Raw genomic sequence first — 13458 nt, forward strand, 5'->3', positions numbered from 1 at the left:
ATGGTAAGTTTTACTCACTTTACAAGTACCAGGCTGATTGTCCATGCTGAGAGTCCCTACAGTAAAGGAATGAGATATTTAATTTGGCTCTGTGTTTTCTGAAAAGAGTCTAGAGAATGCAAGACTGGTATGAAATGATACAGCTGGCCTGAATGCAGTGATGACATGTACTAAAAACATGGAACACGTTGCCCAGGGAGGTGGTGGAGTCATCATCACTGGAAGTATTCAAAAAACGTGTAGATATGGCACTTCAGGACATGGTTTAGTGGGCATAGTAGTGTTGGGTTGGCAGTTGGACTTGATGATCTTGAAGGTCTTTTCCAACCTTAATGGTTCTGTGATTCTGTAAAAAAACCTGTAGTGATTAATGATTTCTAATAAGAAATTCTAGGCCTAGAGTTCTTCCTGTAGGAAGATTGTCATCAAATATAGTTAAAAAGGTGTCACTTCCACATTCTTCTTGTAATCTTAGCATCCATGGAGAGTCTATGGGTATTCCAGTGCTGGCAACTGAACTGACTGAGGTGCATGAAATTAAATTCATCCAAAAAAACTAAAAGTATGCTTTTCTGCCTATTGACAAGACATCTATAGTATTTTAGCTGATTCTGTCATCTCTTCTTCATCCATGAGCTGATTTCATCCAAGGACTAAGAGGTCTTCTGTTCTTGTCGGCATTGCAGTCTGGAGCATATTATATTCATGTTCCTGATATTAAAGACCATTTTATAGGACCGGTACCTATTATTATTGTTGTTGTTGTTGTTGTTATACATTAGCAAGTCACTCCAGGAACTCCTAGATCAGATGCTCAATGTGTATTTTAATAAAATATTGTGGCAAACTGACAATTAACAAATATTAGAAAATACATAGCTAAGCGTAATTCAAAAGCTGTATTTTTTACATTGAGTACGGTTTTCTGAAATCAGAATGACAATACTGTACTCTTTACCATTGAAGTGGACTACATTATGGAACTCATATATTACTGTTCTAGGTTTTAACAAAAATAGATTTTAACATAAATAGAAATTTAATGAAAATTTCAAGCGTTATAACAAAATGCTTTTTAATATGTATCATTATAATATGCTTTGCAGCACCACCAAACAACTGTATCAAATAATCAGTATTTTTTATTCTTTTGAACCTAAAGATTAATGCATTTACACAGTGCTCAGTTTTACATTTGGGGCAAAAAGATAAATAAATATGTCTCTTATTTGAATGCAAAAATTGCTTCATATATCTTATGGCTTCATAAAACTATCAGGAGATTTAATACATCCAATTGAATTGTACATTACTGCTGCTCTGCTACACTTAGATAAAAATTGAATTTAAATTATATCTTTTTTAGTTCAATTAACAAACATATTTCTTTCATGATGTTTGTTTCCACTTGGTTCATTGCTCTTCTGTTCCAAAGAATGAATGTTAAATGTATTATTGCCCATGGAATTCTAACCTTTTATTATAATCCATACTGTTAGTTGGGAAAGCCTAAAAATTTTGCTGAATCTTTCTGTAGGGATATCTACACTTTGGAAATGAAGCACTGTTATGTGTATGTAAAAATAAAATGTTGGTTACATTTCAGATGAATTATCTCTCTTACAGATTAATTTAAACTCTTTCATTTAAATATTTGTGCTTTTGCTTCAAATTAACTTTTCCTTCACTCATAATACAATTAATGGAATGCATTACTCTTTCACTTCCTTGAATCTAGTTAAGTTAATTTTGTAGCTCATCTTTATATATTACGTACAAGTTACTTTTAATAGCAGAGGCTTCTTAATGACTGTTTCATTAGTAACTGGTAAGTTGTTTTATACATTTTAATGCTCTTTATAACTTTGGAGTTCATCTATGAAAGTAATTAAAATTATTAAGTTCAGAAGGAAATGACTTTGACTATATGGAAACATTCTTTAAATATTTCTCTTGAGATTGTAAGTACAACATTCTGTACTTCCAGCAGAAACATGTCTGAAAAAAAAAATACATGAGTACCTTAAAATAAGAAAGAAAATATGAACCTAAATTGAAATACAACTTCTAATCTTTGATGAAAATACCATGTAATTTCACAGGCTTCTTTGACACCATATGGAAGATTGGAATCAAGTGTAACAAGATTAGTTATCTTAGATACTTATGCCACTGAACTGTAAAAAAAGATTGTAAAGTTAAAACATACTGTTATTCAGACTTGCAATACTTTGATTTTATAGGGGCCATTTAGGGTTTTTTTTCACTTGGGGAGGGAAAAAATGTTTTTTTATAAACATATATATACACATATATATATCTATATATTTATATAGATAGATATTCCGGGGACTACTTTATCTAAAGAAACAAAAAATATATGTCAAAATGTTAGATGTAATCAGAAAATAGTATTAAGCTTTTGACACTTTTAGGAAAAAAAGAAGAGCTAATTTTGTATGCATTTTGTATACATTATCCTGTTATTATGTCTCATCAGGTGCTACAACTATTGAAAAGTATGATCTCAGAACAAATATATGGATTCAGGCTGGAGTGATGAATGGAAGGAGGCTGCAGTTTGGTGTTGCTGTTATCGATGACAAACTATTTGTCATTGGAGGCCGGGATGGTTTAAAGACATTAAACACTGTTGAATGTTACAATCCAAAGACCAAAGCTTGGACTGTGTTACCACCAATGTCAACACATAGGCATGGCTTAGGTAAGGAAAAAAAAATGTTTTAAAAAGACACCACATTTTTCAGATATTCAATTGTTAATGGAAAACTCAGTACTTTTAAGCTATTGCAGCATTCTGAACAGTAGCGATAACCTATTGTTAGATCGCTAAGAATGTATAGAAGGTTTAAGTACATTTGTAATATTTACCAGAAGAACAGTGGGAAAAAGAAAAAAACAACAACAAATAAAAGGCAGAGGAGCAGGGAAAGATTTATTGAACTTACACCAGTTAGCGAGAAAATTCAAGCTTGTATGCACTGATTTTAAAAAAGGACATCTTTATTTATCAAATGATCAAGGTATTATTTATTTTTAATCAAATCATTATGTTTTAATTTATCTAGTATAATAGGAAATAAATGCTGTAAACACTGTGGCAGTGATGGAATGATGTACTTTACAAAGTATTTTTAGCAAGAGTTTCATGACTGAGAGCATATTTTCCCATAGCCTGTTTTCAGATAAGTTGTTTTCTGTTTCTGTTTGGTTTTTTGGTAGTATTATCCATTAATTGGTATATTAATGTGGTTAAACCGCAACACACTGTCAGGATTAATCAAGCCACATTGTATCCCTGTTCTCTACTCAAAGAAATATAGGTTTAGTGTGGTTTTTTATGATTTTTTAAATTAAGCAAAAACAAGTTATATTATTTCCTTGAAAAAAAAAGTGGTCTATTATGCATATCATATGTGTATATAGTAGAAAAAGTTCTAATTTATTCGATTACATAATTAATTTTGTGATATTTTAAGATTATCCTTTTTTATTCTTAGCCCACCAGAATATAACTTCTGTAAGGTATAGAAAACTGAACAGTTCATGATCTGTTCTGCTCAAGTCACTTGGTCAGACAGAATCATTACAATGTCATGAAAGATAGAAATGGAAAGACATGTTATGTTATCATTTCTATTCCCCTGAGTTACAATCAACAGCAAGTTCTTTAGTGTACTACTGTGTCAATATCTCACAAAATGAAAGTGCTTCCCCCCCAACTTTTGACAATTATATCGTAATATACGTTTGTACAGTGGCTGGCAGAACATATTTTTGCTGTTAAACAGGTCTTACAATAAAAACTAGTGATAGGAATCTATGTTAAATGGCATCATGACACTAAATAGCTCTGTGATTTAAAATTGTTTCCTAAGTTTAAATTTAATTATAATGCTGCAGAAACACATGTAATGTCTTCTTTTTACCAGTGTTCCAGAAATTTACAGAATCTCTTTTTAGTTTCAATGCTTTTCCCAAGGGTGGGAAAAATGCAACAACTTCAGCTATAACACAGGTCAGTATTAATAAAAAATTAGGGAATGTTTGATAGAAAAAAAAAATTCCTATTGACAAGAGACATGGAGCCATGATCAAAAACACTTTGTGTTCAGTTCAAGAATATATATAATTTTGGATTGATAATTCTACAGATGCTTTTGGTCAATAGATTTAAAAAATACGTTTATAATTTAAGTAAAGATGTTCAGGAATGTTGAGGTTATTACTGGAGAAAAACGGGTATGTTTTCGACAGGAGAAAAAAGGGAGCACTCAGGCATTTGACCACTTGAGGGTTCTTTGCTTTTGTATGGAGTCAATTTTGAACTTTTATATTGCAGAAATTGGGGCTTTCTGTAAACAACGTGTAAAATGATGAAGCAAGTATAAACTGGGATTTTATTAGTGATGATGAAAATTATTAAATGCAGTTGTTTGGGCAGCAGTAAATATGTGCTCTTTTTCTTCATTTGGAATTGCATATGAGTCATGATATATTATTTCCTGAGAAGCTTAGTCAATAGAATTAAATTGATTTTTTTCTTTCAATATTTTTTTTTTCCCCAGGACACCCTTAAAGTTATTCTTTTAGTAAATGTCCTTGTAGAGAGAAATTAATCTGCAGTAAGAAACCTTTTTTTTTATTTTCTAAAATATATGTTATGTAATATCCATGTAGTGATAGTGCTAGAGTTGTTTGAATTGGATTTTGTATACAAGATTAGAAATAGGCATCCATCCTTTAGACTGATGTTTTTTTGTTGACATCAGAAAAAAATTTCAGATGTACCTCATTGTAACTCAAGTCACAATCAGGCAATACAATTCACTTTATCCTGTCTTTTTAAAATCTTCAGTAGAACAATGTATGTAGAAGCTGATACACGTAGAAATGAGAAAATGAAAACTGACAGGTCTTGTGAAAGTACATAGTGTAAGAAGTCATCTGTTAGGCAGTTTCAATGCTGTCAATGGAAGATGAGTGGAAGCTATGTTAGTGGTAGTGTTTGGTGTAAGTGGTGCTAAAGAACAAAAAAAGATAAGGTAGACTGTGGGATCCAAAATTATTATTTCAGTTACCAGTGATTCTAGTATCCCTGTCAAGTAGGCCATAAAACAGTATGGAATATGAAACAGTAATAAGAAGACAGAAAGGCAGTGAAAAGCACAAATGAAATATGGGGAAGGTGAAACTTAAGAAACAGAAAGACCAAATCAAAACCCATATAGGGAAAGCAGAATAGGACTGAAAGAACAAAAAGGGAAAAAATGTAAACCAGATTGTGGGTTATAACGCCAGCAAATAAATGGGAAAGGTGTGTGCAGAATTGCTTCATAAAAAGACTTGATAGACTACATAGAAGAGAAGGAGAGAGAGGAAATAGGGAATCAACCATAGACTAATTTAAACCTCAGGTATCAAATCCAGTAGAACCATGGTTAAAAAAAAAAAAAAAGGAATCAAACAAAATATTGATACTCAACTTGTCTTTCCAAAGTAAACAATTTAAGTGCCTCAATTAGAGAACTAAATATCCAGTACAGTTAAGGGAGAAGTTAAAGGTCTTTTCAAGTAGGTGTCCTAAATTGTCTTGCCCTTTCTGTGAACTATGTAAAGAGTGTTTAAGCTCCTATTTTAGGCTAGATTTACACTGTTTGTTAAGCCTAGATTTGAGCTTTGGGTTTTGGCTTTGTCAATATACTGATTGCACAATCCACAGTCAAACAAGTATTTGCAAGATTATCAGCGTGGGAAGAATGATAACAGGGCACAGGTATTACTTAACAAACTCCTGTACAGCTTAGAGTGGAGGTAGGTTACATATTTTTCCTCCTCCCTTCTTGGAAGAGAGAATTTTGCCAGTTGGAATTGTCTGAGTGAAAATGCTATAAATGCTTTAAAAATATTCATTGCTGATGTGAAAACCTTAGATTTATTTATATACCATATAGGCCTAGGGTAGACAGAACTCACTTTATCCAGAATGAATGGTCCCAGAGGACCTAAAAAGTTTCCAAGTCTCAGTTTACACAGTGGGTTATGGATTCAACCCATTGTTCTGAACCAGCTAAATACATAATATAAATGTATAAATAAATATTCTTCAGGAGCTAAGGAGCATGCTTAAAGATAGACTGAGTCAATACCTGTATATAGTGTGATAGTCATGAAACTGGTATATGCAGCAATTAATATCTAAAAGACTAAGTTCAAAAATCAGAAATGGAAAGAAAATATGTGAAATTAGGGAGTTGTAGGATAAAATATCCCAGACTATCTTTGATGTTGACAAAAGTATCAAATGACATTATGTGTTTGCACAAAGGTCTATTTCTATATTTCACTAAAAGAGGATGACCCACCCTGTTTCTTAGACCCAGATAGATTTTCCACTTCCATGCTTACTGCTCTAGAACCCAACATACGAGAGAAGGAAGAAAAAAAAAAAGATTAGCTGGGAAAAAAATGAGGATAACTCTGTAATTTTTAAGTAATAATGAGAAATATTAATAGAGGAAAAGATTGTGGAGAAACTAAGGTATCAGTCAAAAAGTTGGTAAGTTACATAACAAAAGGAATAGGTAAAATCAGAGCTAACAAATAAAAATAAAATAGGACTCTTCATTTATTTTGGCCAAAATAAAAGACATGATTACTCTCCTTTTGGTCCATAAATAATAATGGTACAAAAATACATATATATGCATCCCAATTCAAATATATATAACATATGTGTTTATGTATATGTATACATGTATATATGTCTGTATATGTCATATATATCATGACATACCTGTGTGTATGTATACATATGCACACACATATCTGTTTAGTCTAAACTTATTGCATCTTTTTTCTGTGGACATTGTGATTTATAGCACTATCAGTGCTTTGGTCCATAATATAGAACTAGTAGCATTTTTCAGTTTCTAAGTTATAAGCTACCCCTGACTTCATCACAAAGTAAATTAGACCAGTTTACCTGCATTAGAAACATTAATTTATTGCCAAATCTGTGTGCCTGTAGAAAAGCTGTGGGTCCTTTCCTTGCATGGATGGGGCTCTGAGCAAGCTGATCTAGTTGAAGATGTCCCCCTGCTTGTTGCAGGGGCTTTGGACTATATGACCTTTAAAAGTCCTTTCCAACCCAAAATATTCTATGTTTTTATCATTGTCAACTGTTATAACTTAATGCAGTGTCCAAGCGTGAAGAAGTTTAACTGGTAACTGAATTCCAAATGTAGCTGCATACTTAAGCCATTATATTCCTGAAGCATAATAATAGGGAAGTTTGAATTTTTATTGAATATTTCATTTCTCTTAGTAATTTTACTTTGCATATAAGACCATTTTTTAAATAATACAAAAGCTTAAAGTCAATGCTTTTATTCATTTAAATTTTCTCCTCTGCACTTTAGAGTACAGGACACTGAATAAAGTAATATTTCTTAAATTATGAGGTGCAATTCCCTTTTCATGGATGTAAATTTGCATTAAATGCTAGTGACAAAAATGATAATCCAAAACACTGACACCAGTCAGGGTGGAAATTTGCAATACAGGCACAGAACTATAGATTTACTGACCTATTTTGATTATTTAAGAGGACTATACATATTAAAATTTAGAGAGAATATAAATTCAGTTAAATATTTTATGAGTTTAAGACTAATTAATGTTACATAAAGTTTAATAAAGTGAAGTACTTACCCAGAAAGATATTTTTGTTTGGTTGTCTTTTTGGGGGAAAGGAAGGTTATTTTGCATTGTGTTAACATAGAGAACTAACCACCATGAATTATCTAATAAAGGTAATTAAATCCTGCTTATTCAAAGACAAATTTTGAAACTTTCTTGAACTTTAAAGAAAATAGTTTTCTATTCATTCTGAAAATATTCCAGAAATGTTAAGTCAAATTTTCATCATTTCACTCAGATGATTATTTCTAGTGATTTTCTATATCCCACAGACATAACTGTACGATTCATCTGCAGACTTGCACACGACAGAGTTGTGTCATTAAATCACTGTCAATGGAATGGTAGTGAAAAATCTTAAGATCTTTTGATGACTTATGCCATTTAAAGTTCTTAAGATGAGACCTATTTTTAATAGAAAACTATTGTTTCATTTTCATTAAGATAATGCTTATTATATATCAATTCAAGTCTTTGCTAACTGTTAAGAATATTCTCACTTTTTCTATCTTTATTTTAATCAGTGTCCATAACTCTCTGAGAAAAAGTGTGTTAAATCATCATGTCACGGGAACACAGTGTAATAATTTCTTTATCGGAAACTTCTTAAAGGGTTCATTCACCAGGAGAAATGCATGATCCTTCTCGCTGTTGAGTTATGACCCTGGCTTACTGATGAGTCAACAGAAGAAGATTCTGACTATTAATAAAAAAAAACAGGACTGAAGTGCAAATTGATGTAAATTTAACTATGTATTAATTGATGTGAAATATCAGAAACATTTAGCTCCTGCATAATTAATTTATCTTTGCCTTGATTTTATTCTTACTACACAGTAAATCTCACGAGGAAAATACATATATAAATATAATGACATTAATCAATCTCAGCCTATCCATTTTTTAAATCATTAATGTTTTTTTAGTATTTTAACTACTTTTAAAATTATTTAATTTTTGTCTGTTTCAATGATTTAAATTGAATGAGAAGTTTTCCAAAGAATTTTTAGATTTTCAAAAAGTAATTATTGTTTATCAAATATTTTTAACGTGTATGATAGCTTAAGGTACATTTACAAACTCTACAGTATTTCAGAACTAAGAATTTAGGGCAGGATTCATCCCCCTAAATAGGAATATATACAGTGGAATAGAACAACTGAGGTGGCATATTCCCATTTCCATGAAAAATAAAAATAAATAGCATGTTTAGGATTAAAGAATTTGTGGTGTGGGAGCAGTTCCTGCCTCTCAAGGTGCAATGAAGATTACTGAGAAGACTGAAAACTGGAAATCTGTTTCCTGAATCTCTCCCATTTTTTCAACAAAAAGCCTATATCAGTTATATCCACAATGGAAGTTGATTGTAAATCTATTACCATGGTTTTTAATACTGAAAGGTAAAAGAAATTAAAAGCAAGCTAACTTTAATTTTTCATATTATATTTTATATATATCACTGAATTAATATATATAAAAACTTTTTACATTGGAAGGTACCTGTGTAATTAACAAAGAACATCTTGTCTGGGCTCCACAGTTCATTTTTGTAGTCATTTCAGTAATGGTGTGTCATGTTTGCCATACAAGCATGATTATACTGCTATTGTACAATTGAAAGATCTTTTTTCAATTTATGACATATTCATAAAGTCTTTGTTAGGTTAGAGAGAATCTGTTGCTGTTTGTTCACTACTTTTTGACTGAATATTAGATAACACTATTGCTTGTAACCACAGTTCACTCACTACACAAAATATCAGGAATGCAACTAAAAATAAAGAGTGAAATGTTAAGAAAGTTAACCTAGAACCAAGATGTTTTCCAGGACTTAATATAATCCTTTAACTTTTTATTTATTTATTAAAAAAAAAAAAAATCAAAGTCACTTCTGAAAAAAAAAAAAAAAAGTCTGAAATAATCTAGAAGTTAATTACATCTCAAACTGCAAAAATCAACTTGGGTGGTATTAGTTTAACCAAATGTAGGCATCTGCATCTGAGTAAACGCCCTTTATGGTAACAGAGAAACATAAATGACTCAAAGGTGGATGTAATTTTAATATAATATAGGCTAGGGTAAAAGGTCAAAAATTAAAGGATGAGCATAAACAAGGACCCACACAAGTCATATTCACACTTCAGATGGAGATAAGCTTTGCACAACAGAGGACTGCCCACTTACAAAGCTGGCTACTATCACTCAACAAAGTATTGAATTACATCAGTTATATTCCACTGAAGCCAAGTTAAACTCTGAAAATAGCACTATAAATCTTTTGGTTTAAAATTTTTGTGAAGCAGAACGTTATTGCCAATATAAATTTTTTTATCTACAAAGGAATTCCCAGAACCAGATCATCACAAAAGTGATGATACTGGAACAGCCTTCTTCCATTTAGATAGACGGAAGAGTCTAAATCCTTTCTTTATACAGAAATTTCAATCTAGAGCCTTACAGATATGATTTGGGTACCACAGCTTGAATTATTTTTTGTCAGCTGCACTTGGCAACAGACAGCTCTTTTTTCCATTTTGGTGATAATAGCTTGAGCTAGCTTTATTCAGTTATACAGAAGCTAAGAATCTGAATTTGTACAGAAGAAGACTCAAAGCAATGACAGTTTTCTATGGCTCAAATTTGGTCATGAATGCCATTGACTTTCAAATGTCATTTTACACTACTTGCTTTAGATGTGATTTTGACCTGTAACAATGTTGATGAACAGAGCAAATGCACCAAGTGTAGTTGCAGAATATTGACTGAATGTTTTCATTTTTTTTTAAAACACAGAAGAAAACACTCATAAATAACTCCTTCTTAGCCAAATGATTCAGAATATTCTCAACCAGTCCAGTAAAGCCCTGTGTAGTTGCAATAGTTTAGGTATGCCCTAAAGAAAAAAAAGAAAAGGTTTTACAAAAGAATTGCCAGATGTTGCTTTCCAATAAGTAATCCACTTCTAAGAAACAAGACTGAGAACTTTTTTCTAAATAAAGGTAGAATTTGGCAACTGCAGTTATGTAAGAACATATAGAATCAGCCTATTCCTAGCCTTATGTGGCTCTCTATTCACCCTTAAGTGTTAATTTGGACATAACGGTTTTTAGCCAAAAATTTTACAGAGAAATCATTACATTTAGTCCTGGACCAAAATGCTGTCTAGGTAAAATTTCATGGATAGATTCAGCCATTACATTGGTTGTGCAGTGAGGTTTTGGACTCAACATATTAAAATTCAGCTTCAGATGGATACAAGAGTTTTCTATCAAATATGACTAGGATAAAAGCTTCAGTGTTGGTCTGAAAAAAAAAGTGTTGGTTCTGAAAAAAATAAGTGTTCTTTTAAAACAAAAAAGGTCTGGGTTGTCTCCTTCATAGGAACTTTTTTTTACGTTGTTTTGTGTGCTAGCCAATTATAAGAAAAATTGAAAACTTGTAAGTAAGCATGAATAAAAACATTTTTCAGTGTGCACAGCAAAAAAACCCAAAACAAACCAACCAACCAACCAAAAAAACCTGCAAACCTATAAACACCTAAGCATTAAGTAGAGTGGAATAGTTCTTCAATAGACTAACTTAGCACAGCACAGCAATGCACTCACATAGCTCTATTGTTTACCCTTTCAGAAGCAGCTGCTCAGAGATTAATTTGAGAATCTTTCTTTTATGCAATATTGACTCATACTATGTACCTCTATGTAGTTAATTATTGTTATTTTCTAATGTGAAATCTCAGGGGGAATATGTCATTCTAACTTTCACTGTTTGTTGACAGAAGACCTGAGCCTTTTAAAGTATTTTCTCTGCAATATTGATTTGCATGTATATTAGATTTTTGCTTTGGATTTTTCTCCTAATCATTGGGAACATTACAGGGATTTTTTTTTCTGAATTATTAAGTACCTTGTTGTTGTACTTTGCACCCTTAGTAAGTAGCAGATCATGACCCAATCCACTAAAGAGCTACAAATCGTAATGGCAACACTTAAAATAATTTCTGAGTCATATTCTCAGGATAATAATGTGGCAGAGTTGAGAATCTGGTGTCTCATCTACAAAACTGAATGCAAATAAAGAGGTGTCAGGCAGATCTTTACTTCTATAAATTTACATTATATTAGCATGTCAGTATAATATCTTCTGGCCCAGGAGGGTAGGGGTATTTTTATAATTCTTTTAATCACCCTGATACCTGCCTGTGAATAAACATAGGAAGACATATTTTCAAGAATATGTCACTGAATATTCACTAAGGAAGGTAGGTCAGGTGTAATTCTCCAATTTATCGTATACTGAATTCCCAGCTTGGCCTATGGCAGTCCTATATGCAGCAACCAAAGAATGATCCTTGTGTTTCACACTCAGTTAAGATTATGGCTGTGAGAATTAAATACCAAGTTTAATTAATTGAGGCATAATTTAAAACAAATTGGACTTTACTATCATTACTTTTCTTTATGTTGACACCAGTAGCATGGAAGAAAAGTGGTTTAAGACTTAAAGAGGGCATGAACAGAGTAAGGAAAAGCAGCAATGCTAGTTATAATTAATACAGAATTGTCTATGCTTCTGTGCATGTGGGTGAGAAAGGAAATTGTTAGAAATTTATAGCTACCTGGAAACTAAATAAATGCAGAGCTTAAAATGGTGGAGTAAAGTCTGGGTGTTACTTAATAAAGTTTAATACTTGGAAAACAAGGCACTGATGTGTTTGTCTCATCACGTTCAATGTCATTATACAGCATATGTCTGCCCGCTTCTTAAAAGGTCATTTACTTATTTAAAAAATTAGTTGTTGGATACAAGTTTATCCTTCTAAGTTAAAATTCTGTGTGTCTATAAATATTTATTATAGTATTTATTATAATATTTATTATATTATTTATTATAATATTTATTTTGATACAGATATCAAAATGTAGAGACTACAGTGAAGCTAACACCATAGATAATACTTTCTTTGCCATTTTGTATCCAAAAGTGTCAGAATGTAACTATATTTCCTGTTAATTTGTTAAAATTTCACTGTGTGAAATTAGGTCTATCATGCAGATAAAGAAAGACAGAGTTAGAAATATGATAGGCAGTGTTCCATTATTTTGTAGCATCGCAGAAAAGCAATTTAAAAGTCCCATTCCAATCTCCAAGTATAAATAATTGAAACTGTACAGATCTCAGAACCTAATTAGACATAATAGGTTTTTTTGCTACAGAACTAGTTGAAGGCAATCACAAGGAAAATGCCTGCCATTGCAGGATAATATTCACTTTTAGATCTCATTTAGCTAAAATGTAACACTTTGCTTTCATAAATCCTTAAGTCTAAATGCTTAGGAGAAGTATGTTCCAGGTAGAAAAAACTGTTCTTCTCAGTATATAGTAACATGGTACTACAACTATATTATCCTACTTTCTTGTACTTTTTTCTTTTTGGTTTTTTTTTCCCCTGTATGTACAATTTGACTGCAAAATTTATGTTAATGTTTTTCGAGGTTTTTTTATGGTTCTGGAATCTGACAGTTTCAGATTGTACTGATGAACAGCACAATGTTGAAGCACAATTTAGCTAGGACACCAGCCAGCAACTAAGCACCACACAGCCACTTGTTCAATCCCCCACAGTGGGATGGGAGAGGGAATCAGAAGGGTAAAAATGAGAAAACTCGTGGGTTCAGATAAAGGCAGCTTAATAGTTAAAGCAAAAGCCACACCTGCAAGCAAAGCAAAACAAGG

At 31.9% G+C, this 13458-nt stretch overlaps 1 protein-coding gene across 1 annotated transcript in view; it reads left to right on the forward strand.

The window, feature by feature from the left end:
* Positions 1–13458, forward strand: part of LOC104619803 (kelch-like protein 1) — a gene marked incomplete at its 5' end in the record, with an annotated part of 76232 nt that overhangs the window by 27496 nt on the left and 35278 nt on the right. The window contains one exon of the mRNA XM_010285815.1: positions 2501–2725. Coding sequence (XP_010284117.1) covers positions 2501–2725 — 225 coding nt within the window. The remainder of the gene's footprint in view (positions 1–2500; positions 2726–13458) is intronic.

Source organism: Phaethon lepturus, unplaced genomic scaffold, assembly GCF_000687285.1.
Source record: "Phaethon lepturus isolate BGI_N335 unplaced genomic scaffold, ASM68728v1 scaffold4934, whole genome shotgun sequence".
NCBI classification, from domain to species: Eukaryota; Metazoa; Chordata; class Aves; order Phaethontiformes; family Phaethontidae; genus Phaethon; species Phaethon lepturus.